Source organism: Loxodonta africana, chromosome 23, assembly GCF_030014295.1.
Source record: "Loxodonta africana isolate mLoxAfr1 chromosome 23, mLoxAfr1.hap2, whole genome shotgun sequence".
Classification (NCBI taxonomy): domain Eukaryota; kingdom Metazoa; phylum Chordata; class Mammalia; order Proboscidea; family Elephantidae; genus Loxodonta; species Loxodonta africana.
In genome coordinates, this window is record NC_087364.1 from 13,316,816 (window position 1) to 13,342,485 (window position 25,670).

At 40.5% G+C, this 25,670-nt stretch overlaps 1 protein-coding gene across 2 annotated transcripts in view; it reads right to left on the minus strand.

Moving 5' to 3' along the window:
- Positions 1-1,425: 1,425 nt before the first annotated feature.
- Positions 1,426-25,670, minus strand: part of ITGBL1 (integrin subunit beta like 1) — a 261,503-nt gene continuing 237,258 nt past the window's right edge. For both annotated transcript variants that reach the window (XM_010594004.3, XM_003413966.4), the window contains 4 exons: positions 23,730-23,846; positions 10,908-11,054; positions 2,975-3,088; positions 1,426-1,799 (listed from right to left, as the gene is read on the minus strand). In XM_010594004.3, the coding sequence (XP_010592306.2) occupies positions 1,708-1,799; positions 2,975-3,088; positions 10,908-11,054; positions 23,730-23,846 (470 nt within the window). In that variant the 3' untranslated portion in view covers positions 1,426-1,707. The remainder of the gene's footprint in view (positions 1,800-2,974; positions 3,089-10,907; positions 11,055-23,729; positions 23,847-25,670) is intronic.

The window sequence follows — 25,670 nt, forward strand, 5'->3', positions numbered from 1 at the left end:
TATTAAAAAATGAGAACATTGTGGGTAATTTTTAATGATTAGCCAATTAGCACTATACAATAAGCATCAGTTAAATTTTCTCTTAAAATAATTTTCAATATTAAAATTATAAGTAACTCAGCAGACACTTTTTTACTTGTTTCTTGATGATTTGGCTTATGAAGTCCAAGCCATGACTCTCAAACATTTGCATTATTAAAATAGAGTTTCCAAATAAAAGGTTTCATCTTACACAGTACAGAAGTGATTTTGCTACCTTATTCTAGAATTTTACAGAATGTAACTCATATTTAGGAAAAAAAAAAGAAAAAAGCCAAGAAACTTTTTTTTTTTTTTTTAACTCTAAATGGTTTAAAGATTTCCCAAACCAATCTGTGTAAGTAGATGTAACTGTACATATGTAAGGGAAGCCCCAACTGTACATTTTCATAATTTGATGTGAATTTCATTAAAAAAAAATTACACAAAGTAAAATTCCACCATTAAGAAAATAAAAATTTGGTTTCTACCACCGAGTGAATATTTGTAATTACTATTTAAGCCATTTCTAGAATTTTCTTTTTTTGTCCTCTCAGATTTTGAGATTGGTGCCGTTTTATCACAATGTCTCTTCTTGACTTCTTTGCTGAGCCTGCTTTTCTAGTAAGTAATGTATCCCTTGAACAAAAGAGAGTCTTGTAAGGTAAATTAATGCATATTTCATGCCTGTCATATACCTAATTAGACAGCTTCTTTTCCAAAAGTCCAAGTTACCAGGGAGCCATTTAGTGAAAAATCTGATTTCTTTCACATGTAACTCCTGCCCAGTATAAAAAATATGATCCCTTCATTCCAGTAACCTAAAATGAATATCCCTGAACAGTCATTCATTTCCCTTTTTTTGTTAATGATGAGTAGGTAAATATATATTGACACGATGTGAATAACTTATGTCACTATTTATTAAAAATCTTAAATTGTACATTTTTCATAATTTCTTTCTTCATCTTAAAGATTCTTCTTTTGTGAGGTTAAAGTGAGAGTTGACCAATGGATTAGTGGCTTAAAATGACCAGTTTTTTTTCCCTTCTAAAGAACCAGTGACCTGGTCTACCTCTGGCCCCCTGACATGACTGCTCATAGGCATTTGCCTTCACTGTTCCTCCTGCGGAAACTGTGTGACACGGAATTCTGGAAAAATCCCATCAGTGGCTTTATGTGGGATGTATCTTTCCCTCAGATTCTAATATGGTCCTTTTGCATGGAGATGTATGTTTCTAACAGCCATGTAATTCAGGGTTTCTCAATTTCAGAACTGTTGACATTTGGAGTCAGATAATCTTTGAGGCGGGGCTGCCCTGTACATAGCAGGATGCTTAGCAGCGTCCTTGGCCTCTATCCACTAGATGCCAGTAACACCGCCTCCCTCAGTGTAACAATCAAAACTATCTGCAAACATCCCCAAATGTCTCCTCTGGGGCAAACTTGCCTGCGTTGAGAACCACTGATGCAATTATGGGGGGAAAATTCTCTCTAGTGTTAGTTGCGTTGGAATTTGCTCAGATTATTTCTAATGGGTACCCAGATTTCTTTGAGCCATTCAGAAATAGAAAAACATACAATAGTCTGTTTGACTTGTCCTAGTGGTGATTATACATGGCTTCCTTTGCATTTATATGTTCTAATGGTCTAAGGAAATGAAGAATCCAGTCCTCTCCCACGTGACTGTTAAGGATAGTCTGTGCCAAGCCAGATTTCACAAGCATTTCCATTCCATCCATCCCAGCATTCACAATTTCCACAGCTACATATTCCGTTCCCTGCAACAAAACGTACAGCGGGGTCATTATCACTACCTAAAAGCACCAGGTTACAATGTTATAATAAGCCACAATGATCCATAATAAAAACCATTTCATTCATCTTCAACAAGTTTCTTATTGTGCAGAGGACTTAACCTTTCATTAAAAAGCTATGAGAAATTTGATCTTTTAAACAATTAATGGTATTTATTTGGTGCCACCATCTATATAAAACCAAACCCATTGCCTCTGAGTCAATTCTGACTCATAGCAACCCCAAAGGACAGAATAGAACTGCTCCATAGAGTTTCCAAGGAGCAGCTGGTGGATTCGAACTGCTGACCTTTTTAACAGCTGAGCTCTTAGTATCCATCAAATAGTTACCATCCTGTATTGTTACAGCTCAGCTCCAATGTTGTATTTTTGCTTTCTGTTAGAGAGCTAGTTATATCTGACTTATGAATAAATAGTGGAAAAAAAAAACCCATAAAGCTGCTTAATATAATATAAGGCAAGCCAAGAAATCATCTAAAAGAGGGACCTAGTAAGGAGGGGCAGAAAATGAATGTCTAGCTTCATGACACAAATATCCATCTTCTATATTAAGGTAGACGCCAGGAGAACAAGCACATATTTCTCTATTTCCCTTCTAACTTGTTCATACATTTTACAAGCAAATGTTAAAGCTCAATAACCTAGGATAACAGTACTTATTACCCTTCCAAGTCTGTTTCATAACCTCTGCACTCACACACCCCATTCCCTAAAAACAACCAACGCTTCAGCCATCTTTGAACTATTGGCAATTAGGTCCAGTTTAAAGCGATATTCTATTCCCTGCACCATGCTGAAAGGAGAATGGTTATCAAGGTAATTCTTTCATCTTTTTGCTATATATATCTTCATAGGTGTGACTTCTCAGGGGCAGAGGGAGGGCAAGAGAAACTCCTACATGGAAGTTTCCCAACAATCATACCATTCGACTTCACTCTTTTATATTCTTCTATTCCTGGGAATAACTGGTTTATTCCCAAATGCCCACCTCCCCTGACGTAGCCACTTCAGATGAAGCAGTGGGTCGTGATTACATAGAAGTTCTCCTGTCCTTCCATCCACAGCAGTATGTGGGAGATACAATTTGGCTTTATTGTAAACCGTGGCCTAGAAGGACGAACAGTGGATTAATACTGCACCTGTACAAAGGAGGCCATCATACTTGTCACAGTCCCTGTCATCGCAGTCGCAGAATTCCCCGGAAACATACCATTCCTGGGTGGAACAAATGCACTTCCCACAGTGACAAGCACCTGAAATCACAAAGAGTATTACTCACACACCCTGTATAACTACAGGTTTCAGTCTAGAATAGAATATGCTCGATGCACGGACAAAGGTAAGAGCTGTCTGAATAGCCGGCTGCTCAGAGTGGGGCTTCCCTTACTGTAATTCACAAAGGTTATCCGGGAAAGGCTTCGTTATAGATCTAGACAGTTGCAACTAGCCTTGAGCGAATGCCCCCTGGCCTAGTCTGGTGAAAATGTTAATGAGGGTGAAATGTACCTAATTCTTTAGATAGCCTTTCCAAAAGGAGTTACAAAAAATAAATGTATTTTTCCCTCAGTTGAATTATGCTTTAAAAGTGTCTGCTATTTAAAGGAATCTAATAGTAAATTCCCCCATAGAACTGCCCCATAGAGTTTCCAAGGAGTGCCTGGTGGATTTGAACTGCCGACCTCTTGGTTAGCAGCTGTAGCACTTAACCACTATGCCACCAGGGTTTCCAAGAGACTCAATGGCAGTGGGTTAATAGTAAATTCTATTAAGTGAGGATGCATCTTATAATGAAAATGACCTCTAAATTACTCTACTTGTAATTTTGGATTTTGGTTTACATGGTTTTCTTAAAGTAGGGACATGCCTGTATTGTGCCTAATTGTAGGGCTAAAAATGCACACACAATAAGGCATGCATGTTTCGCTTATCAGACACCATCTTCATGAGTCCCTGTCATAATCAAACCCCCTCAAAATGTTCACCCTTTATGAGGTTCCAGGTTTGACCACCTTTCCCACTGTCTCCAGAATTTCTCCTCTTATTTCCTACCTAATTAAAAAACTTCCCCTTTGGGTATTAAAAATATGTTGGGTTACTGAGAAACAATTTTATTAACGATAGCCTTAAAAGGAAAGAAAATATGTTAATTAAAGGGTCTCACAAAGAGAAGAAAATCTTCTCAGTCTAAACATCTTTATATAACAGGTTATGAGTCCTCACGTGGCAAAATTACTTCTACAACTGCTGTAAAGAGAGCTGTGAAGGCTGATAACTTTACAAGTAAACACACATACACCCAAAGGACTTCTTTGTGCCTACAGTTGCCTGTTCCTTCCTAGTATGCTTCCCTGTTTCTAAAAGATGGGTATCATTAATATTTTCAGGTCAAAACTCACTTTAGGAGAAAATGAGCAGACAAAATCTTTTGACACATTTAGCAAAATTTCAGATTTGATAAGTTCAAAATATATTAGGGGAGGGAAAGCAAGAAATAATCTGAACAACCGAGTGTTTAAAAATGGGTTAACATTCTGGGTAATCAATGTGATTAGGGAAAGGAAATTATAGTTGTTGGCATTTTATGAAAGGAATCATGTCAGTGTGTCCAAGCATTGACACCATGTAGTATTTCATATCATGGAAACTGCTATTGGCATTTTAGTTGCAAGAATTCCCAGTGGCTGAATTAATCTCTCACCATTCCTTATCATACTTCTCAAAGCAAGGGAAATACATTTACATGCTGAGAATTGTATTTCCAATTATTTTTAACTTCTTGCTTGACTATAGCATGATTGTACTCATTAGTGACTTATTTTCCTCAGCGTCTAGGCTGATTTTCATACTCTTGGGCAAAATCTAGACAAATGTCAGTTCTGATGAGTGAGAGAGCCTGGTGGCTTCTCAGCACCAGTGAGCTGGCCCTCCCAGGTCAGCTTACAGGGATGGTGGCTCCCTCTTGGTCTCAGCCAGGTGCAGAATTTCCTTATTTTACAAGTTTATTTATCCTAATTTTAAAGACTTTCAAATTTCCAGGCATCGAATTGTTCAACCCTCAACTGCTTGTTTAACAAGTGATCAGCAAGTATCTGCCAATGAAGAAAACTCGTGGTATGTCATTGACCATCAGAGAACTTGTCTCAGGAGGCATCCAACTTCGTGTTTTATTTCCATCACTAAAAAACAAACAAACCCATTTCGTCGAGTAGATTTCGACTCATAGCAACCCTATAAGACAGACAAGAACTGCCCCACAGAGTTTCCAAGGAGCATCTGGTGGATTCGAACTGCCAACCTTTTGGTTAGCAGCTGAACTCTTAACCACTATACCACCAGGGTTTCCATTTCCATCACTAGGTGAAGATTAATTATTTGAAGACTTTGTCCACTGTTAGCTGTTTGTAAAATAATTTCTCCTTTACGTTGCCATGTTATTTCTGCAACAACAGTGAATGGTTTTATATGTCAGCATACTCCATGATATTCAGGCATTACACCTAGAATAGTTTTTATTTATATTTTAAATTTTTTGTTACGATTCATAGAAAGATCTCACATTTCACCTTAAAACTTAACCCCTGGCTTTAGAATTGTTGCAGTAACTGCTCTCCCTCTGGACTGTTTAGCGTCAGACCATGGCAGAGAATTTTCCTAAAACTGGGAAGCTCACCTAAAAGTTAATATGGTACATATTAATAGACCATTTAGAGAGTCAATTCCAGTTCCCAAAGTTATTAGTAACTAAACATTTTGGAAAGAAAAATGACGATTGACTTTGTGCATACCATAAAACCCTAGCTTTCAAGTCATCTTTTTTTCCAGCTGCGCTGTTCTTTCCTGTTTGCCAATGCTCAGTGCATCTTAGAGACAGGAAATTCTTCTACTGCTTGTGATACTAGGAATGGCAGAGCTTGTAATAATAGCACAGTGTGACAGTTATTAGGACCTATTGTAGCACCTTCTTACAGAGAGCTCTGGCTATATTAATAAAAACCCAGGATCACATTGCCCTCTCAGGATGCAACACACTCAGGAAGGGGACTGTCAGATAGACATAGGCTGCAGGACTGTCAAAAGGTGAGCAATTGTTCAGCTCTGCTGACTGCGACCCACGCATGCTCCTGAGACTCAGTCCAGCCCAGGGAGCAGGGCCCGTCTTCACAGGAGCTTGAGGGCAGTAAGTCCATGATCATAGAAATACTAATCCATGCATTTTTCTTTCTCAGTATAAAGACCTTTAAGAACGCTTTGAATCCCTGCGATTCTTACTTGCTTCCATTCCTGGGGAATCAGCCACTTGTCCACAGAGCATCCTTATGACTTAAGAAGGGAAAAGAATAAAGTTCTTTTGGCATCAAAGATGAGAAAATGAAAGTACATACAGAGAGGATAAGGAAGTTGCCCAAGCCCCACAGGCAACAAACTGCACATTTAACCTAAGATTTTGACCTGCTTCGGTACACGCTTGCGTCCACCTCTCTGTGATGCCTCTCACAGTAAAAACACCCACATAGCTTTAAACATGAGTTGTTTTCTTCCTGCAGATCTGAGTAGACAGCCAGATTGGATGAGACGACTAGAACACTTGGCTAAGGCGAATTTCACAAAGCGAAATTCTGGCGCTTACTCTTCTCTTGGAGTGGTGGAGATGGCGTGTGTGTGTGTGCGTGTGCGCGTGTGTGTGTGTGTCAGTGTGTGCTGTGGACTTATTTGAATGATATGGGACCCAACAAGTACCATCGTGAGGGTTTAAGACCTTTAATGACGGGTGTGTCAAGCCACTGCCATGCAGCAGTGCCTTTAAAAAGTATTGGAGGTGATTACCTGGATATAGGTGGAAGTAATCAAGGCAAAAGGGTTATCGTATACTCTTCAATCCAAATAAATCCTCAGACAAACAAAGGCCTATGAATTACATCATGTGTTCTGTAAAGGTAGCTAAATGTAGAGCAGACCTGGACACTAAATTCGTCTCTTTTGGGTATTCACAAAAACAATTTGAACCTAAGGGCAAGGCTCCTTTGTCAGATGCCCCATTGATCACATCGGCATTTCTTTTCCACTCATCAAGCCTGGCAAAATGCTGCAACCCACATCCCAGCAGACAGTTTTCACTATTGTACCAACTACTCCATCTGTTATGAAGGTCGCAACAATGTATCTTGTTTTAAATTTTTCTATGGAGTGATTTATTGTCTTGGCTATAAATTTGTAAAGAAATAAAACGCTATTTCTTCATCGTCTCCTGAGGTGACGGCTTTATTCACAGCTCACGGGAAGCGCGTGTTTCAGACGAGTCTCTGTGTGGAAACACTTGGCTGTGTACAGGAGGCTAAGTGATGTGCCATGATGCTCTCAAAGCCCACTGCTCCCACTTGTCCCATAATCAGAGACAGAAAACACTCCCAATGTCCTTTATGATAATCCAGGTCAGGGGTTTGCACTGAAAAGCTTGAGAAAAAATTATAGGGAATTCTGATAAGACCATGAGACCTATCCCAAAATATGTAATCCCAGTCAAATAATTTGGAACAGATTTCTTTTTTTGGTTATCGTGTTGAAGATTCTTATTCAACTTCGTGAGTTAATTTTCCTATGGGTCTCATGGTGAGGTTACTCTACACAGTAAGCAAGAGTAACCTCACCACACCCACTACCCCCTGTGCCTACGATAGATCACAGTTCCATTATCCCGGTCTTAGTCCCTTTCCGGAGTCCCGGTGGTGCAATGGTTAAGCGTTTGGCTGCTAACCAAAAGGTGGGCAGTTCGAATCCAACAGCTGCTCCTTGGAAACCCTATGGGGCAGTTCTACTCTGTCCTATAGGGTCTCTGTGGGTCAGAATCGACTCGACGGCAACAGATAGTCCCTTTCTTCATCTAAAACCGAGTACTGATATCTCCAGAATAAGATGAAGAAAGTAGCCAGCATTCAACTGCTGCCAACATTATGAATGCCCATTGCTAACGTGAGCACTAAAATGGGCAGCCTTACAGGGACCACAACAGAGAATCCCCAGTGGAGCAGGAGAACAGTGAGAAGCAGACCTCAAATTCTCGTAAAAAGACCAGACTTAACAGCCTGACTGAGACTGGAGGGACCTCAGATGTCATGGTCCCTGGACCCTCTGTTAGCCCAAGACTGGAACCATTCCAGGAGCCAACTCTTCAAATAGGGATTGGACTGGACTCTAAGACAGAAAATGATACCGGTGAGGAGTGAGCTTCTTGGCTCATGTAGACACACGAGCCTATGTGGGCAGCTCCTGTCTGGGGGAAGATGAGAAGGCAGAAGGGGAAGGAGCTGGTTGAATGGACACGGGGAGCACAGGGTGGAGAGGAGGAGTGTGCTGTCACATTAGGGGGAGAGCAGCTAGGACTACGTAGCAAGGTGTGTAGAAGTTTTTGCATGAGAGATTGACTTGATTTGTATATTTTCAGTTAAAGCACACACAGACAAAAAAAGTGCAGCCTTGGGGGAGCTTTGACGTCCCCTTTTGAATTTAAAGACTCTAAAACTCTCCGCTTTGTACCCATTGAAGGATATACATACATATTTTAAGGCACATATGCTTTTCAATCCTTTACTGATGTCTGGATATGTATCTACCACCCAAAGCAAGCAATTTGAGAAAGCAGTCATTAGAGAGGTTTTGTTTGTTTTTATTCCAGGAAATGTCTTCTGGTCAATATTGAGTTAATCTTTTTTTTTTTTTTTTTAGTATGTTCTACATATATGATGCTGAAAAATGAGAATTTCTTCCCAGAATGGAATGTCTTTAATTAGAATGTGTATTTCTTGACCCCAAAACTAATCTAGTGAGCATGGCTGTGTATGCTTGTCCTACACCTGCAACTGGACATGACTTAGTGAAACCCTGCTAATGGACCATTTTAATGGTTTGATGGGTTGTCTAATAAACACACACATGCACACACACTGGCTGATCTTTAAAACAAGTATAAACAAGCACCATAATGTTTTAGTATAAACAGGTGATCTCATTGGATAGTTTCTATGCAAAGTTTATATCCTTACTGCAGTGATACTTCTATTATGGAAAAGCCAACCAAAAATACCTAATTTTTAAATCTCTGTGTTTGGAAATAGCTACCTAATGCTCATAAAATATATCTATATATAAAAAATACAATGCAGAAAAACAAATTGTTCTCAGCACAGTTTTTAAACTCAAGTCGCTCTCTGATCTGATGACATTTCTTTTCCTCCCTAGCACTTCCCCTCCCAGGTTAATTCCATCCCTACCTACTCTCCTGCTTTTCTGTATTGACCTCTTCCTCCCATTTCCTTCCCCTTGCCAGCCTTTGTCTCTCCTTTCTAGCCTCTTTTGCCTCCGTTTTTGGCTCTGCCAGCATAGCTTCAACCAAGAGCAGGTGTTTCTAGGCTCCAAGGCCCCCAGAGAACAGAACTGGTGTAAGGTTTTTTGGGGGCTTGGATTAAATTGAATGTAATGGAGGAACAAACAGGGAACAAACTGATTGCTCTAAACTTGTTTGAGTACCACCTGACCGCTGTAATTGCATTAGGTTGATGGCTTCTTTTTCTAAGTGCTGAAAACCCAAATCCCAAGCACACATTTTCTGGAAGCCAAGGACATGCTTGTCTGTTGAAATAGGTACGTCTGCACCAATTTCCAACCTTCCTCCAGCACCATACGTGGTTGCAGCATCCATCAGCTTTTACCTTTGAAGTCCTGTCACAAAGCCTCTCTCACCCTGATAGCACTGACATTGAAGGACAGGTCAAGTAATATCTGTCATTTAGGGCCACATTACCCGTGGCACATCTTGATTCCAAGTCCTCCTTTGTGTACCCCAGTGTCACTGGTGAGGTTCTTTAGCGACACTAGTCTGTCTATCTGATTCACTTTGTCTTCCTCGAAAAGATATTTAAATGCTAATCCTGACCCAGGGCAGATGTCTAAGGATAGATGTAGCTTTAGCCAAGGATGTGGCTTGTCTGAAAAGAGGGGTCATCTGCCTACAAGGAAGCATGGAGGCTACTGAGCTGAAGAGGAGGGTGGAGAAACTCCCTAACACATAGTTCCATATAGGTCAGTGCCTGAGGATTCCGTGAGAAACCTGTGCACTTCCCGTGGGTTTCTGGGAACTAGTAAAGAAGAGCATGACGTCATCTTAGATGGCGCCATATGTACCATGGCAGCATGATTTTAAAAGTCCCTTCAAGAAACTTATACCAAAAAATCAAAATCAAGGTGTCCACAATTTAATCTAGAAATATTCTTTGCCCCTCAAAATAATTCAGGTTTGTGTGTGTGTGGCGGGAGGGGGGAAGGGTATTGGGAAGAGTTGTTTTTTTCTTGAATCTGTTTCTGTGGTAAATGTTTGTTTAGGTGGGGGGCATCTAGTCAGTCAACTTGTAGGTTATAACCATTTTTCAGAATTTTTTTCATTAAATTTGTTTATATTAGATTATACATACACACTTGGAATATTGGTGATTTTTAGTGCAAAGGAAACTGCACCAAAATTTGGGGATTTATGTACTTTTTTTCTTTTTAATGAAATGAAATACTTAGTCTCCTTTTAAGTCTTTTTAACACTCCAGCCCACCTCTTTCACACACATTTATTGACATAATTTACCCTCAGAAGTTCCAAAAGTGCTAGTTGCTGGCAGTCCAGTCAACTGTCATCGCTGCCATTCTGGGCCATGCTAGCTTGGAAGTGAACTCGGGAAGTATCTTCTTGCTTTTGAATTTTTTTTTTTTCGGTCCATTAAGTGCCCACTATATTATTGTCCTTTTTGTTTGTTTTCTTTTTACAAACATATTAAATTCTATTTCATTTAGCCACGATATTGCTCACAAGTGGCTGAGAATCTTTTTGCATGAAAGCCATCTCACGCATTTCATTTTCTTAGATCCTAAACGTCCTGTGGTTTATTTTCAAGCTTAAAGTGTGGCACAGGCTGAGGAGGACACGCTTTTCATTCATGCACAGTGCAGTTTGGAAAAGAAGGCTGCTACTTGCTCCTCCACCAACCATGTGTCAGAGCAGGAATTCAGTCCAAGCTCCGGCAGAGATACTCACCCTTTCCTGAGCACAATATCCCATCTGCTGACTCACACAAACTCTTGCTTTGTTCTTCCGTTATGTTGCACTTCTGCGGATGCTGGCAGAGGGTCCCAAACCATCCTTTCTCGCAAACGCAGTGACCACAGGAACATCTTCCACGACCTGTGAAGCAGAAGGAGTGTAGGTGGGGGGTGAGAGAAGGAGATGGGTGAATAACCAACTGAATCAGAGTTTTTACAAAAGAAATATATAAACCCCAGGATCTTATTTTCTATCAGTTCCCTTTCTGCATAGTCAGTCTGGCATGTTAAGAACTTCACAGCAGAGCCCTACCTTCATGTAATAAATCTGCATGAAGTTAGCATAGGCAACGGACTCAAGAGAAAAAGAAACCTTAGAATAGAATTATACTACCCTTTCTTTTTTTTTTTTTCACAATAACAAATATTTCTTCATTTGCATTTTTATCAGTATGGGGTCAGCGCTATTCTTCACTGTACACGCCATGACATCCATGCTGATTTGCAAGGCTAGTCACGTTACCATTGCTTGCAGGGTTTATTGATTGCTCTCCTCTTGCTTCCTAATAAAAACAAAAGGTTAACTTCCATACCAATGACATCCAGCATCATATTACTTTACTCTCTACTCACTAACAAGAACAGATATGAGTGTAAGTAATGGCATCATTCAATTATTATTGTATAGAACTTTAAAACAGCATGAGGCTTGGGTTGACAGGCAAAACCTTTTGTTTTTCCTTCTGACATTGGCCCCTGGTTTTTGTGATCCCTGAAAATGGGTGTCAAAATCCATAACTCATAACAAATATTCCTGAATTGGAATGTTAAAGCACTTCTTCCATTAGTGAAAACACATGGTATCAAAAAATAATTCAAAGGAGAAAATAATTGTATCACCAAAGGTTATGTGTGCTGCATATATATCACATATATAATAAACCATATGGGGGGCTCAGTTAGAGATACGTCCTAGACATAACTAAACACGTCACAGCATTGGTTTACCAGATTTGGGACCATAGTCTTGCAGGACAACTCATTCAATTGGTGTAGTATCGTTCATAAAAATAAAGTTCTACATCCTAATTTGGTGACTAGCAGCTGGGATCTTAAAAGCTTGGGAGTGGTCGTCTAAGATTCAACTTGTGGTCTCTACTCATCTGGAACAAAAACCAATGAAGGAAACCAAAGACTCAAAGAAGAAACTGGTCCACAGGACTAATAGCCCACATAAACCACTGCCTCATCTAGTCTGAGACCAGAAGAACTAGATAGTACCCGGCTATCAGTACCGACTATTCTGACCAGGAGCTCTATAGAAGGTCTCTGATAGAAAGGGAGAAAAATGTAGAACAAAGCTCAAATTCCTTAAAAAGACCAAACTTACCGGACTAAGAGAGACTAGAGGAACCCCTGAGACTATTGCCCTAAGATACCCTTTAAACTTGGAACCGAAGCCATTCCCAATGGTCACCTTTCATCCAAATAATAGATTGGCTTATAAAATAAACAATATCACCCATGAATAGTGTGTTCCCTTAAATAATCAACTGTATGTGCCCAAACGGTCAACCTTTACCCTAAAACAAAGATGAGAAACTAAGGAGGGACAGGGAAGCTAGGCTAATGGAAACAAAGCAAAAAGAACGGAAATAATGAGAATATTGACACATTATAAAAAATGTAATGAATGTCATGGAACAAGTTGTGTAAACACTGTTAAGTGGGAACCTAATTTTCTATGTAAATTTCACCTAAAACACAATAAAATATTTAAAAAAGAAAAAAAACGATGTGGGGCAGTTCTACTGTGTCACATGGGATCCCTATGGGTTGAAATAAACTCAACAGCATCGAACAACAACAATGCTTATGGGAGGTCCCCAGGCGGCACAAAATATTTGTGCTAAACTACTAACTGAAAGATTGGCAGTTTGAATCTATGTAGTGGTGCCGTGAAAGAAAGTCCTGGGGATCTACTTCCTTAAGATTACAGTCGCTGAAAACCCTATGGAGTGCACATCTACGCTGGAACATGTTGGGGCTCCCCGAGTGAGGATTGACTCAAGGGCAATGATTTGGTTTGGGTTTAACGCTTCCAGAATGAGGTTTACCTCCTTTAGACTCCTGCAAAATAGCGTCTCAAACTACTTTTCCAAACTTTCTCCTTCTCTCCCCTTCTCCCCTTCACATACTTCCTGATCTATCCTAACTGATGATGTGCCCTGTATAAAAATTCTCCATGCCTTTCTGACTTCATGCCTTCCCGAGGTGGGAGTGTTCTACATGTCAAACAGCAGCCCTACCTGTCAAGTCCTGCTTAATTTTCAAAGCTCAGGGAAGTTGACTACATCGCTGCGAAGATTTCCTAATCTAAATTTCTATACTACTTTATTTTTAACCTCTACGGTGGAGCTTTTTTGGTCTTCCACCTTCTGATATGTAGTGATTCAAGTAAATCCATTACTTGACTGTGAATTCCTTAAAAGTAGGGATCACTTCAGGTTTACCATTGCAGCCTGCAGAGTGCCAAGCACACTGCCATACACATAGTGGGTCCTCAAAAGAAATACTTATAAATTGAGGTTATTTTTAACAAAATTCCTCTCTTATTACTTGTTCATAAATTCCACCTGAGAGCACTAAAATGTCATGAGTTATGTTGAAAAAAACTGAATCCTGGACATATTTACCGATCATCTGGCTTAATGAGCTGTTGCTCAAGGCGGATGGGTAGTTCTTGAGTTGTCTATTTTATTTTTACTTTCTGTAGAGTGAATTTGGAGAATCGGTGCTCCCTGTGGAGTAGGAGTTCTCCCATGGAGTGGCTGGTGAGTTGGAACCATTGTCCTTTCGATTAGCAGCTGAGTGCTTAACCACTGTGCCACCAGGTCAGTCTACTTCTGTAAAGATTACAGCCTTGGAAACCCTATGGGACAGTTCTACTCTGTCACATTGGGTCACTATGAGCCAAAATTGACCTGACAACACACAACAACAAGGACAGTATAGGCAACAGTGAGAGCACTACTGATGATGGTAGCCAGGAGAGGGCTCAGTGACACTAAGCGATAAGCAAGGGCCAGATTGCTTATGCTCTAGGACCAGAGCTTCTAGGGCAGCAGAAATGAAGGGGCGGAGCATGTGGCATGAATGGCACTCAGCCATTCCTGGAGTAACAACCTATGGAGTTAGGTAAGTGCCAATTACCTTAGCTAGTACAGTTAAGAACTCAGGGAAGAGGCTTGTGATTTTAAGAGGTCGCTTGGAGACATCTCTGTTATCCAGGAAAGGAGCCCTGATGGTGCAAATGATTAAAGGCTCACCTACAAATTGAAAGGTCAGCAGTTTGAATCCACATAGCGTCTTTGCAGGAGAAAGACCAGGCAATCTAATTCCATAAAGATTATAGCCAAGAAAATCCTATGGGGCAGATCTACTGTGTCACATGGAGTCACTATGAGTCGAAATTGATGTGACAGCACACAACAACAACAACATCATCAACAACAAGGGCTTAGCCTGAGTGAGTGGACTCAGGCCTCCCTCATCATCAGAAACCCAGCCATACTGGGGAGTCGCTGAATTCACTCTCAAGCTGTCTGATTTCCTTCAGATTGCAGCTCTGCCCTGAAGAACTCCCTGAAGAAATGTGAACTGATTGTGTAATTAAGAGGTGGTTCTTCATTATTTTTCTTGTGTTTTTAAATTGGACTCCTGGGCAGCTATTCCAGGAGCATAGAGGAAAGAAGAGAAGCACTAAATAGTCCAATTCTTATTCTCATCCTACATATATGGGGTGCAGGAGCGATGTCACTGTGTAAGCTTGTATTGTTGTTGTTTGCTGTCAAGTCAATTCCGACTCCTAACGACCCTATATGCCAGAGTATACACTGACCCATAGGGTTTCCTGGGCTATAATCTTTATGGGGGCAGATCGCCAGGTCTTTTCTCCTTGGAGCTGCTCGTGGGTTCAAACCACCAACTTTTTGGTTAGCAACCGAGCACTTAACCATTGCACCACCAGGGCTCCTTCTACCTTATCTACAAACCAAAAACAACAACAAAAAATTTGTTGCCCTAGAGTTGATTCCAATTCATAGTGACCCTATGGGACAGAGTTGAACTGCTCCCATCGGATTTCCAAAGAGTGGCTGGTGGATTTGAACTGCTGACCTTTTGATTAACAGCCACGCTCTTAACCACTGTGCCACGATGGCTCCATACTTTACCTACACAGCCTCTTATTTTTTCAGCTTTATATCATTCCCATGGGTTCGGCAGTCTTTCCTTCCATCTTCCTGTTTCCTCCACTTCGTTCTAAACACATTTGCGCTCCTGTCGCTGTCATAGGATTCCTGCCACTGGCCCATAGCTCAGATCCTTCCCATTTAGACTCTAACCTTTCACTCTATCGATCACCTTCATTGCTTCAAATGTCATTCAAAGATTCCCTCCCTCAAAGCACCAGTTTTTATTTAGCCACTTTCTCTTCACGTTTTTTCCCCTTCTTTGGTTGCAATCTAGCTCAATTTACCTCTATTGAATATACAACTTTACCATTTTCCAGTGTAGCCCTCTTCTGGCTCTCTTTAATGCCATTCCCTAGTCATACTTTATATTCTGCACTGCGGTCTAAATCCTATATCCTCACTCCTTTTTCGCCCTTCATCTTCTCCCTTATCTCCTCCTCTGTGGTCTTTCCAAACAAGTCTCCCCAGGAAATGTCTGTCACTTTTTGGCCAATTCTTACATGGCAGGGTAACTCCTAAGGGCAACTGTAATGGCGCACTACACAACACCATCTCTCTAAAGAAGGAATGGATGCAGAATTCTTCTCTGCAGAGGCACTTCACTCCTAACTTTCACCCATTTCCCATCTAGTAGCAATAACCCATTTTCTGGACAAACTACCTAGACACGCTCTCTAATAAGTCAAGCCTATTATCTGTTGCCAGCAACAGCTTTTTCTCAGCATTCATCATAATCAGCCTCCTTATAACCTTTTCCTAGCAACCAAGTCCTTTAATTAGCAATTCTCCTCTATGGCCTCAAGAGCTAGTCTACTGCTGTCTCCTCTTTGAGCTCTTCATCCTCATCATTTCTTTATACTTCTCATTAAAATATGGCCTTTACGCCCCAAAGCTTGCATTAGACTAAAACAAACACACATGAGCCAAAATATAAATATACTTTATAGAATCTTAAAATGCACACACAAAAAAGAACAGGTCTTAAAGGCTGTCACTCTAGGAAAAGAATATGATTTTTTCATAGTGACTTGGTTAATATGAAATCCATGCATTTATAGGTCACACAGAATTTTTATTAACAGGAATACTTTGAGAGGGTCCATGAATGGTCCGCATATGGACCCTCTATAACCATTGGAGCCCTGGCGACATAGTAGTTAAGAGCTATGGCTGCTAAGCAAAAGGTTGGCAATTCGAATCCACCAGCTGCTCCTTGAAATCCCTGTGGGGCAGTTCTACCCTGTCCTATAGGTTTGCTATGAGTCTAAATTGACTCAACTGTGACTTTTTTAAAAAAAAAAATTATAACCATTGAGCATGACTCATGAGTAAGTTAATTAAATGAAAAGTGCTCTTACTTCATACTGATCTTCTCTCTGCTAGTCACTTGTGTTATTCTCATTTTCAGGTTGTAATTTTTGGTGTAATCAGCACTGAACTGCTTAAAATTAAGTATTTAGTTCCAATCAACTTCAGGTACAATTACTTATTTATCCCAACCTACCAAAATTCATTTAATCATACTTAGTTTATTATTAGGATGATGGATAAACACCACTGGCTATTAATTCATGCACACCTGCTGGTTAGATAGCTTCTGGATGGTTTGGTTTTACTTGTTTGTTTGCAAAAACTCTCAGTCAGCTCCTGCTCAGGCATCAAGCACCTGCATCAATCTCTCAGGCCACACATTGGAAACACGGAGTTCTAGTCCATTCCACCATGTGCAGGACCAGAGAAACTATGACTCACGATCTGGTAGAGAACTGAGAACATTGCCTAAATTAATGACTTTCAGTTGTGTTCCCCTCTCAAGCCACTCCAGGGGAGGATATTAATGTGTTCTGCTCACTCGTATCGGTAAGATTAGTTCCCCACTGGCTGCCACCTGATGGTGAGAATAAGAGCTTTGGACAAACTTCTCAGAGATGTGGAAACACAGATATGTATGCTTCCAACTTTCTTTCAAAACACTTGGTAGCTAGTGTTTCTGGATGCCTGAGACATATGTACTCTTTTTTCTGGAGCTAACCACTTCAACCTCCTACTTCCCATTACATGTACAGGGCATTCACAGGCTGCCCACCTGGCAGAGTACCAGGCATGTTGCATTCATTATGCTTCATTTACAAAGCTGAAAAGCGGGCATTGTTATTCTCATTGTCTGCTTGAGGGAACCAAAGCACAGAGACCCGATGACCTGCCCAAACTTCTACAACTAGGAAGAAATACAGCCAAGATTTAAATCTCAGTGTGTCTAAATCTATGATTCCTATTAAATCCATACTGCTGAAAAGAAGATGATTGTTTCTTTTACTCACTTACTTAAATATTTTATGAGCAAATGCAGAAAAATGCGCACGCACACACATAAAAACACACTAAAGCAATTGAGAATACCATAGGATGTATGTAGACTTTCTCTAGACAAATTATCAAAATAACTAAAGAAAATTTATAAACCTTGATTTCAACAATAATAGAAACGTCCTACCCCTCAAAAAAACCTAGAAAGAAATACAGCAAATTGTCATCGGATACATTATTTTTGGGTGGTGGATTTATAGGTGATTTGTATTTTGCTCTTTATATTTTTTTCTGTATTCTTTTTAGTGTTTTATGTTTAACATGAAAACATTAGTTAAAAACATTTTATAAAGTTCTGATATCTAAATACGAGCAAAGTAAAAAAGATGGAGGTAAAATAATGTATATTATAAATGATAAATGAATAAGTAGCTTGAGAACTCAAAAAAAATCCTTACTGGGAACGGATTCAAGACAGTACACAATACTGGGGAAGTCAGAACAACTTGACCAGGGCAAAATCATAGAAGCTTCACAGATACATCTAAATGCCCTGAGAGACTGAGCTACCGGGCTGAGGGGTAGGGACCATGATCTTGGGGGACATCTAGCTCAATTGGCATAACATGGTCTATAAAGAAAATGTTCTACATCTGACTGTGTTGAGTAGCGACTGGGGTCTTAAAAGCCTGTGAGCGGCCATCTAAGATACATCTACTGGTCCCATTCCAGCTGGAGCAAAGGAGAATGAAGAAGATCAAAGACACAAGGGAAAGATTTGTCCAAAGGACTAGTGGACCACAACTACCACAACCTGCACCAGACCGAGCCCAGAACAACTAGATGATACCCAGTTACCACCACTGACTGCTTTGTCAGGGATCACAATAAAGGATCTTGGACACAGCAGGAGAAAAATGAAGAACAAAATTCAAATTCACACACACACAAAAAGACCACGCTTGCTGGTCTGACAGAAACGGAGAAACCCTGAGAGTATGGCCCCCGGGCACCCTTTTAACTCAGTGCTGAAGTCACTCCTGAGGTTCACCCTTCAGCCAAAGATTAAACAGGTCTACAGGGCCAACAACAACACACGTGGGGACATGCTTCATAGTTAGATCATCTATACGAGACTAATGGGCACACCCGCCCAAAAGCTAAGATGAGAAGGCAGGAAGGGATAGGAAAACTGGACAAATGGAGACAGAGACCTGAGGTGGAGAAGGGGAGAGTGCTGCCACATAGCAGGGCTGGCAACCAATGCCACAAAACAATTTGTGTGTTAACTGTTTAATGAGAAACTAATTTGCTCTGTAAACTTTTACCTAAATCACACACATACACACAAAGTAGCTAGAAAGAGCTGTGGATACAAGAAAATGAAGTAAACACATTTATTTGATATACACAATATGTTTCCACCTTTTGGCCTTTGCTCAACCTTTTCAAATCTCAACTGTTCTTCACATCCAGTTTCCACATATCCAAATACTATCTGTTTAAGGTCCAAGTCAAATTCAAATTGTAACTCCAACTTGAATTCTCTGATCCAAAAGTAAAAGAAAACTGGAATTGAACTCTCTCTCTATTTCTGTCTCTCTCTGTCTGTCATAAATTATTGTATCCCCAAACCCAGCATAACACTATGATACTGAAGAACTATATTGAATAAATACCTTTGAATAAATTACTAAATTATGAGAGCCACAATTAAGTTCAGAAGAAAGAGGGAGAGAGCAAAAGACAGAGGGACAGAGAGAGAGAGATAATATCCATGAGAACTGTACAGAGTTGAAGAACAAAGAGGCACATGTACACTTACATACAATGTCATTATACTATAACGAAGGTATTATAAAATGGAGGAATTAAAAGATAATTTCAGAAAGGCTCCCTAAAGTATTTAAATTAAGGTTGCATCTGCAAGAATGATTAGAGGTTGGTCAGAAGAAGAAGCAAAGATAAGGAATAGAATGTCAGGTAAAAGAAAAAAAAATCACAGGTACGCTTGATGTGGCAGAGGCATTAATGCCTCCTAGAAGCAGTCCTGGTGGCGTAGTGGTTAAGGGCTATGGCTGCTAACCAAACGGTTGGCAGTTCGAATCCGCCAGGCGCTCCTTGGAAACTCTATGGGGCAGTTCTACTCTGTCCTATAGAGTCGCTATGAGTCGGAACTGACTTGACGGCACTGGGTTTGGTTTTTGGTTTTAGAAGCAGTCCTTAGCCGATGACTAACAGGTATGTAAGAACAGTGTGTTTCTCACTGGCTCCCAGAGTTCCCAGGGAATGCAGCTCCAGCTGGCCACAGTAATAACTGGATTGATGACACAGTCTTATTGGCTGCCTTTCCTTCCCTGTCATGTTTTCCCACTCCCCACCAGTGTTTCTTTCACCTTTGAGATCAATCACTTGCATTGGAACCCTTGCCTTAGAGTCTTATTTTGCATCGAGTTTCCCTACGTTGAGTTCTGATCCCTGAGGCAGTTAGATTTCTCATTGTAAATCAAATAATTGGTATTCTGTTTTATACATTGGCCTTTTGTCAATTTGGTTAATGGAAGTCAGTTCCCCTGCTGCACAGGCATTCCTGGCTAGATGGGCAAAATAAAGTGTGAGCATGTGGAGCCGAGAATTTGCTGTCGTTGGGTGCCATCAAGCCAATTAGTCTTAAAAAATGCCACTTTATAAGATGCTGCCTCATTTATTCAGGTAACAATTGATTTAATCTAAGAGGAAAATATATAGGCTGTGTTTCTTTCTTTGGTTTTCTCCCCAAATTTGGAGAGAAAGAAAACTTCATGGGAAGGGAGGATATATGTAATTTAATGGGTTATATATAGATGTGGCAGCTTTCTACAAACTCAACCATTTCAGTCAAGTCAACAAAGCATGAGGTTAACACTGCATGTCAGACATAATATGATAATGGTAACAAGAGCAGAGACATGTATATGGTACTTTCTAGGTAGGACGTGGAACCAGGGATATCATTGCTGATGTCAGATGGATCCTGGCTGAAAGCAGAGAATACCAGAAGGATGTTTACCTGTGTTTTATTGACTATGCAAAGGCATTCGACTGTGTGGATCATAACAAACTATGGATAACATTGCGAAGAATGGGAATTCCAGAGCACTTAATTGTGCTCATGTGGAACCTTTACATAGATCAAGAGGCAGTTGTTCGGACAGAACAAGGGGATACGGATTGGTTTAAAGTCAGGAAAGGTGTGCGTCAGGATTGTATTTTTCACCATACCTATTCAATCTGTATGCTGAGCAAATAATCCGAGAAGCTAGACTATATGAAGAAGAACAGGGCATCAGGATTGGAGGAAGACTCATTAACAACCTCCGTTACGCAGATGACACAACTTTGCTTGCTGAAAGTGAAGAGGACTTGAAGCACTTACTAATGAAGATCAAAGACCACAGCCTTCAGTATGGATTGCACTCAACATAAAGAAAACAAAAATCCTCACAACTGGACCAATGAGCAACATCGTGATAAATGGAGAAAAGGTTGAAGTTGTCAAGGATTTCATTTTACTTGGATCTACAATCAACAGCCATGGAAGCAGCAGTCAAGAAATCAAAAGACACATTGCATTGGGCAACTCTGCTGCAAAGGACCTTTTCAAAGTGTTGAAGAACAAAGATGTCACCCTGAAGACTAAGGTGTGCCTGACCCAAGCCATGGTATTTTCAATTGCATCATATGCATGTGAAAGCTGGACAATGACTAAGAAAGACCAAAAAAGAAGTGACGCCTTTGAATTGTGGTATTGGCAAAGAATATTGACTATACCATGGACTGCCAAAAGAACGAACAAATCTGTCTTGGAAGAAGTGCAGCCAGAATGCTCCTTAGAGGCAAGGATGGAGAGTCTGCATCTTACATACTTTGGACATGTTGTCAGGAGAGATCAGTCCCTGGAGAAGGACATCATGCTTGGCAGAGTATAGAGTCAGCAAAATAGAGGAAGACCCTCAACGAGGTGGATTGACACAGTGGCTGCAACGATGAGCTCAAGCAAAACAACGATTGTAAGGTTGGCTTAGGACAGGGCAGTGTTTTGTTCTGTTATGCATAGGGTCGCTATGAGTCAGAACTGACTCGACGGCACCTAACAACAACAGGTGCCAGGCAAGCTATATATATATATTATTGTGAGAATTAAATGAATTAATATATGTAATAAACAAGCACACAAAAACCATAACTTATGGTATGGATTGAATTGTGTCCTCCGTAAAATATATCTTGAATTCCTGGCCCTCATACCTACCGATGTGGTCTTGTTTGGAAATAGTGTTTTGTTATGTTAATTCAATCTTCCTGGCAGTTGGGTGGATCCTAAACCTAATGACTTCTAAATTATAAAAAGACCAGAATAGACACAGAGACACATACTCAGGGGATGACAGAGGCCATGTGACGATCGCCAAGAAACCAAGGAACACCCAAGGCTACCAATAAGAAAGGAATTGATATGGCCGAGACTCTGATTTGGACTTTCAGCCTCCAGAACTGTGAGAAATTAAATTTTTGTTCTTTAAAGACACCGCTTGTGGTATTTGTGTTAAAGCAGCACTAGGTAATTAAGACAATCTATTTAGATATTTCAGGTAACTCACCTGAACGAGAAAGGAGGATCGAAAGGAAAAATAATTCTGACATAACATGAAAAGATTTAGACATCCTCCTGGGGACAACTGTGGAATAGGGAAGGCTCTGTGAACTAAAAGCCAACATTCGAGTTCTGCATCTGCTGCTTTTTAATTATGGGACGTGTTGGGAGTTCTCGAACCCCTCAAATATCATTCCATTCTCCATTTGTAAAATGAAGAAATCAGGGACAATTTCTTAGGGCTGCTGTCCCAAGGACTGCATGAGGTAAAGCACCAGCCCAGCACTTACTAAAAAGGGCCTTTGCCCTTTGCTCATAGAGAAAGAAAAGAAGAAATGATTTTTTTGTCAAATTGGGCATGTTTTATAGTTGGGTAGAGAGAGGACAGATAGATGGACACATATAGATGTTAAGTAGAAGTCAGAGGCAGTGCCCCCACTGTCCATAAGCAGTACATGTATTTTGATTTTTTTTTCCGATAATGGTGCTCAATTTCATTATGATAATTTTCTTGAAGGGATATGTTTAAATTATTTTAATATGGTCCCATCTCAAGTTCATCTCAATTGTACTGGAAACCTGGGAAGAACTGGAATCAGCGCACCCCGATCTGTACAGGAAGAAGTCTTTCCAGGACCGAAATAGAAGGATGTTGACCACATTCTCTCTCCCAGGTGAGGCTCAGGTAGACACTGCCAGGTGTCCACCTTTCTGCCCTCATTTTTCTGTTACCCTTCTTGACTATGCTCTAGCTGCCTCATTCTTTCTTTGGAGAGTTTAATACTTTCAGTAGACTCCTATTTGGGTCTGAGAGCCCTCATGGAAACTGAGTATAGCTCTCTACTGATACTGTAGTTAAAATTAGGGTGCCTTCTTATTGCCTTTTTTTTTTTTTTTTTAGTTTCTGGGTGATACATTCCTGCAACAGTGTTTACAGGGAGAGTAATAAAAATCATTTCATATTATTCAGATGCAGCCAAAATCTCTTATTGTCTTTACAGTACTTGGTTTAGACACAACCATCTTTATAGATAAGTGGCACAGTGGTTAAAAGCTCAGCTGTTAACCAAAAGGCTGGCAGTTCGAATCCACCAGCTGCTCCTTGGAAATCCTACTGGGCAGTTCTACTCTGTCCTATAGGGTCGCTGTGAGTCAGAATCGACTCCAAGGCAACAGGTTTGGGTTTTGGTATTATGTACTTTTCTATATACCCCTGGTCTCCCAGCGATTAAGTGTTCAGCTGCTAACTGAACCCACCAGGTGGCTCTTGGGGAGAAAGACCTGGGGATCTGCTCTGGTAAAGATTAAAAAAAAAATAGAAAACCCTATGGGGCAGTTCTACTGTGTCGCATGGAGTCACTATGAGTTCATATCCACTCATCGGCACCTAACAACAACAACAACAACAACACACACCCCTAAATCAAGAGTTCAAGGAAATAAAAGTTATTACAAACCTACCCTTATATTGCTTACATGTTTAATTGCAAATTGCTTTTCATTTATCTTCCTTGCAACAACAAATTTCTAAAGAAAAAGATAGAGAAGCAGAATAAGAGAGAGAGGTGAAAGAATCCCAGTGACATGCAAGTGACATAATTGAGGCCGTGCGAACTGGTACCTCCACAGACCACGCCATCCAGGCCTTCACAGCGGCGATCGTCACACTCGCACGTCTTGCCGTACACCCTGCGATCTCCGGGAGGGTAGCACGTGCATCTGCCACATTCGCACTTACCTGAAAAGCATAAAAGAGAGAGTACACTCCTTGTGAGATGAGCAGAGTCGGTAAGGCGTTCAGAGGAGCAGGCGAACAAGTATACAATTAAACCAAAGCCTCCCAGACCAGCTGTAGTCTGCGCCTGATGAACAGTTCGGCAAGTAACTTTGCCCACCTACCTCCTTAAGGTGAGCTGAATCCCAAAACCAAACCAAACTCGTTGCTGTGGAGTCGATTCCGACTCACAGCGACCCTATAGGGCAGAGTAGAACTGCCCACAGGGTTTCCAGGGAGCAGTTGATGGATTTGAACTGCCGACCTTAAGGTTAGCAGCCGAGCTCTTAACCACTGTGCCTCCAGGGGTGAACTGAAGGTCAAGCATAAGGAGATCAGGAGCCAAAATGACTGTTGCTGGCTCAGAAGTCCTTTATATTTTCTACTCTCTATTTTTGGTTTCATTCATCTTTGAAGAATAATTTAGTTGTTAAATTCTGTGAGTATCTCATATTCAGCTTATTTTGATGATACTATTTAACACAGTCACTGTGAGTCAGGACCAGCTCCACAGCAATGGGTTTATTTAACATAACTGATTCAGTTTTATATATTTAACAGAATTTACCATTATGTGGTGATTTTTAAAATATTTTTATTTCAGCTCTATCTGCCACATGAGAAAAATGTTTGCGGATACATTCCCGGGTTATTTTTTCGGTGATTATTTGAAGTCGGTCTTATAGGTCATAGAACTAGTTTTAACGTGGAACATATGTCAAACACATGACCTAAATATCTTTATTATTCTTGACTTAGAATTAAGAAGCAAACTTTTCTTTTTGGGGGGGAATGAATTCGAGTGATAGTTTTGGAATCTCTTAACTATTATCATTATAACAACTTTCGTTGTTATTTCTTGAGCTGTAACAAAGTGTCAGACATTATAATTCCTTGCATTGTATCATTTTGTTTTCATAATACCACACATTAGCTAGCATTATTGCTATTAAACTGAGACTTAACAGAGGCCACGTAACTTTCCATGGTGACCCAACTAGAAAAGAATAAAAAGTCATTTCCATGCTCAGTTGTCTCAAAGTCTGTGCGCCTAACCACTAGATTATACTTCATCTTAATATACTCATAAAGGAGCATCCGGAGGTTCTACCGGAAAATAGATTCCTTTTGCTGGAGGAACTGGTACTGGTTTGCCAGAAATTCAGCTGGATGACAGTGCTCCAGGACATCTGTTATTCTCTGTCATTAGCCCAACCATCCTAATTATACAACCCACTGAAACGATCATAGCTGCCTCTGAGCTGACCTTGTCATGTTAGTCATTCTATGGCTGCACTTGTCTCTAGTTAAAGAAATTTGGAGTTGGTGGATGATGGAGGAAAGAGAAATTAGTATTTAGAATCATATAATTTCAGAGCTATAATTAAAGATAATCTAATGCAGTGACTCATAATCTTTTTTTTGGCGGAAGTGTTGGTGTGATGGTCCCTTTGAGAATCTAGTGAAAGCTAAAGCAATTGACAGTGTTGTTTGGCTCCCCATCCACAAAGCTTCCTTCCTACTTGGAGGGCATCCCAAGTTCAGCAGGAGGCAGAGGTCATCTCCACTATGGGTACTTCCTTCCTACACCCTGGTGGTCAAAACTGGGACATACCGGATACTCTTGGCCATGACTTTCATTCTTGAGGGTGGAAAGCAAAGGCTCAGGGCCTGTGGCAGAGCGAAGGGTAATAGCATGGTAGTGAGTGTCCACAAGTGGTGGAGCTCAGCACACAAGGGCTGGCGTTCAGAAGTGGTGGTAGCAGGGCCTGGTTCTGGTCAGTATCT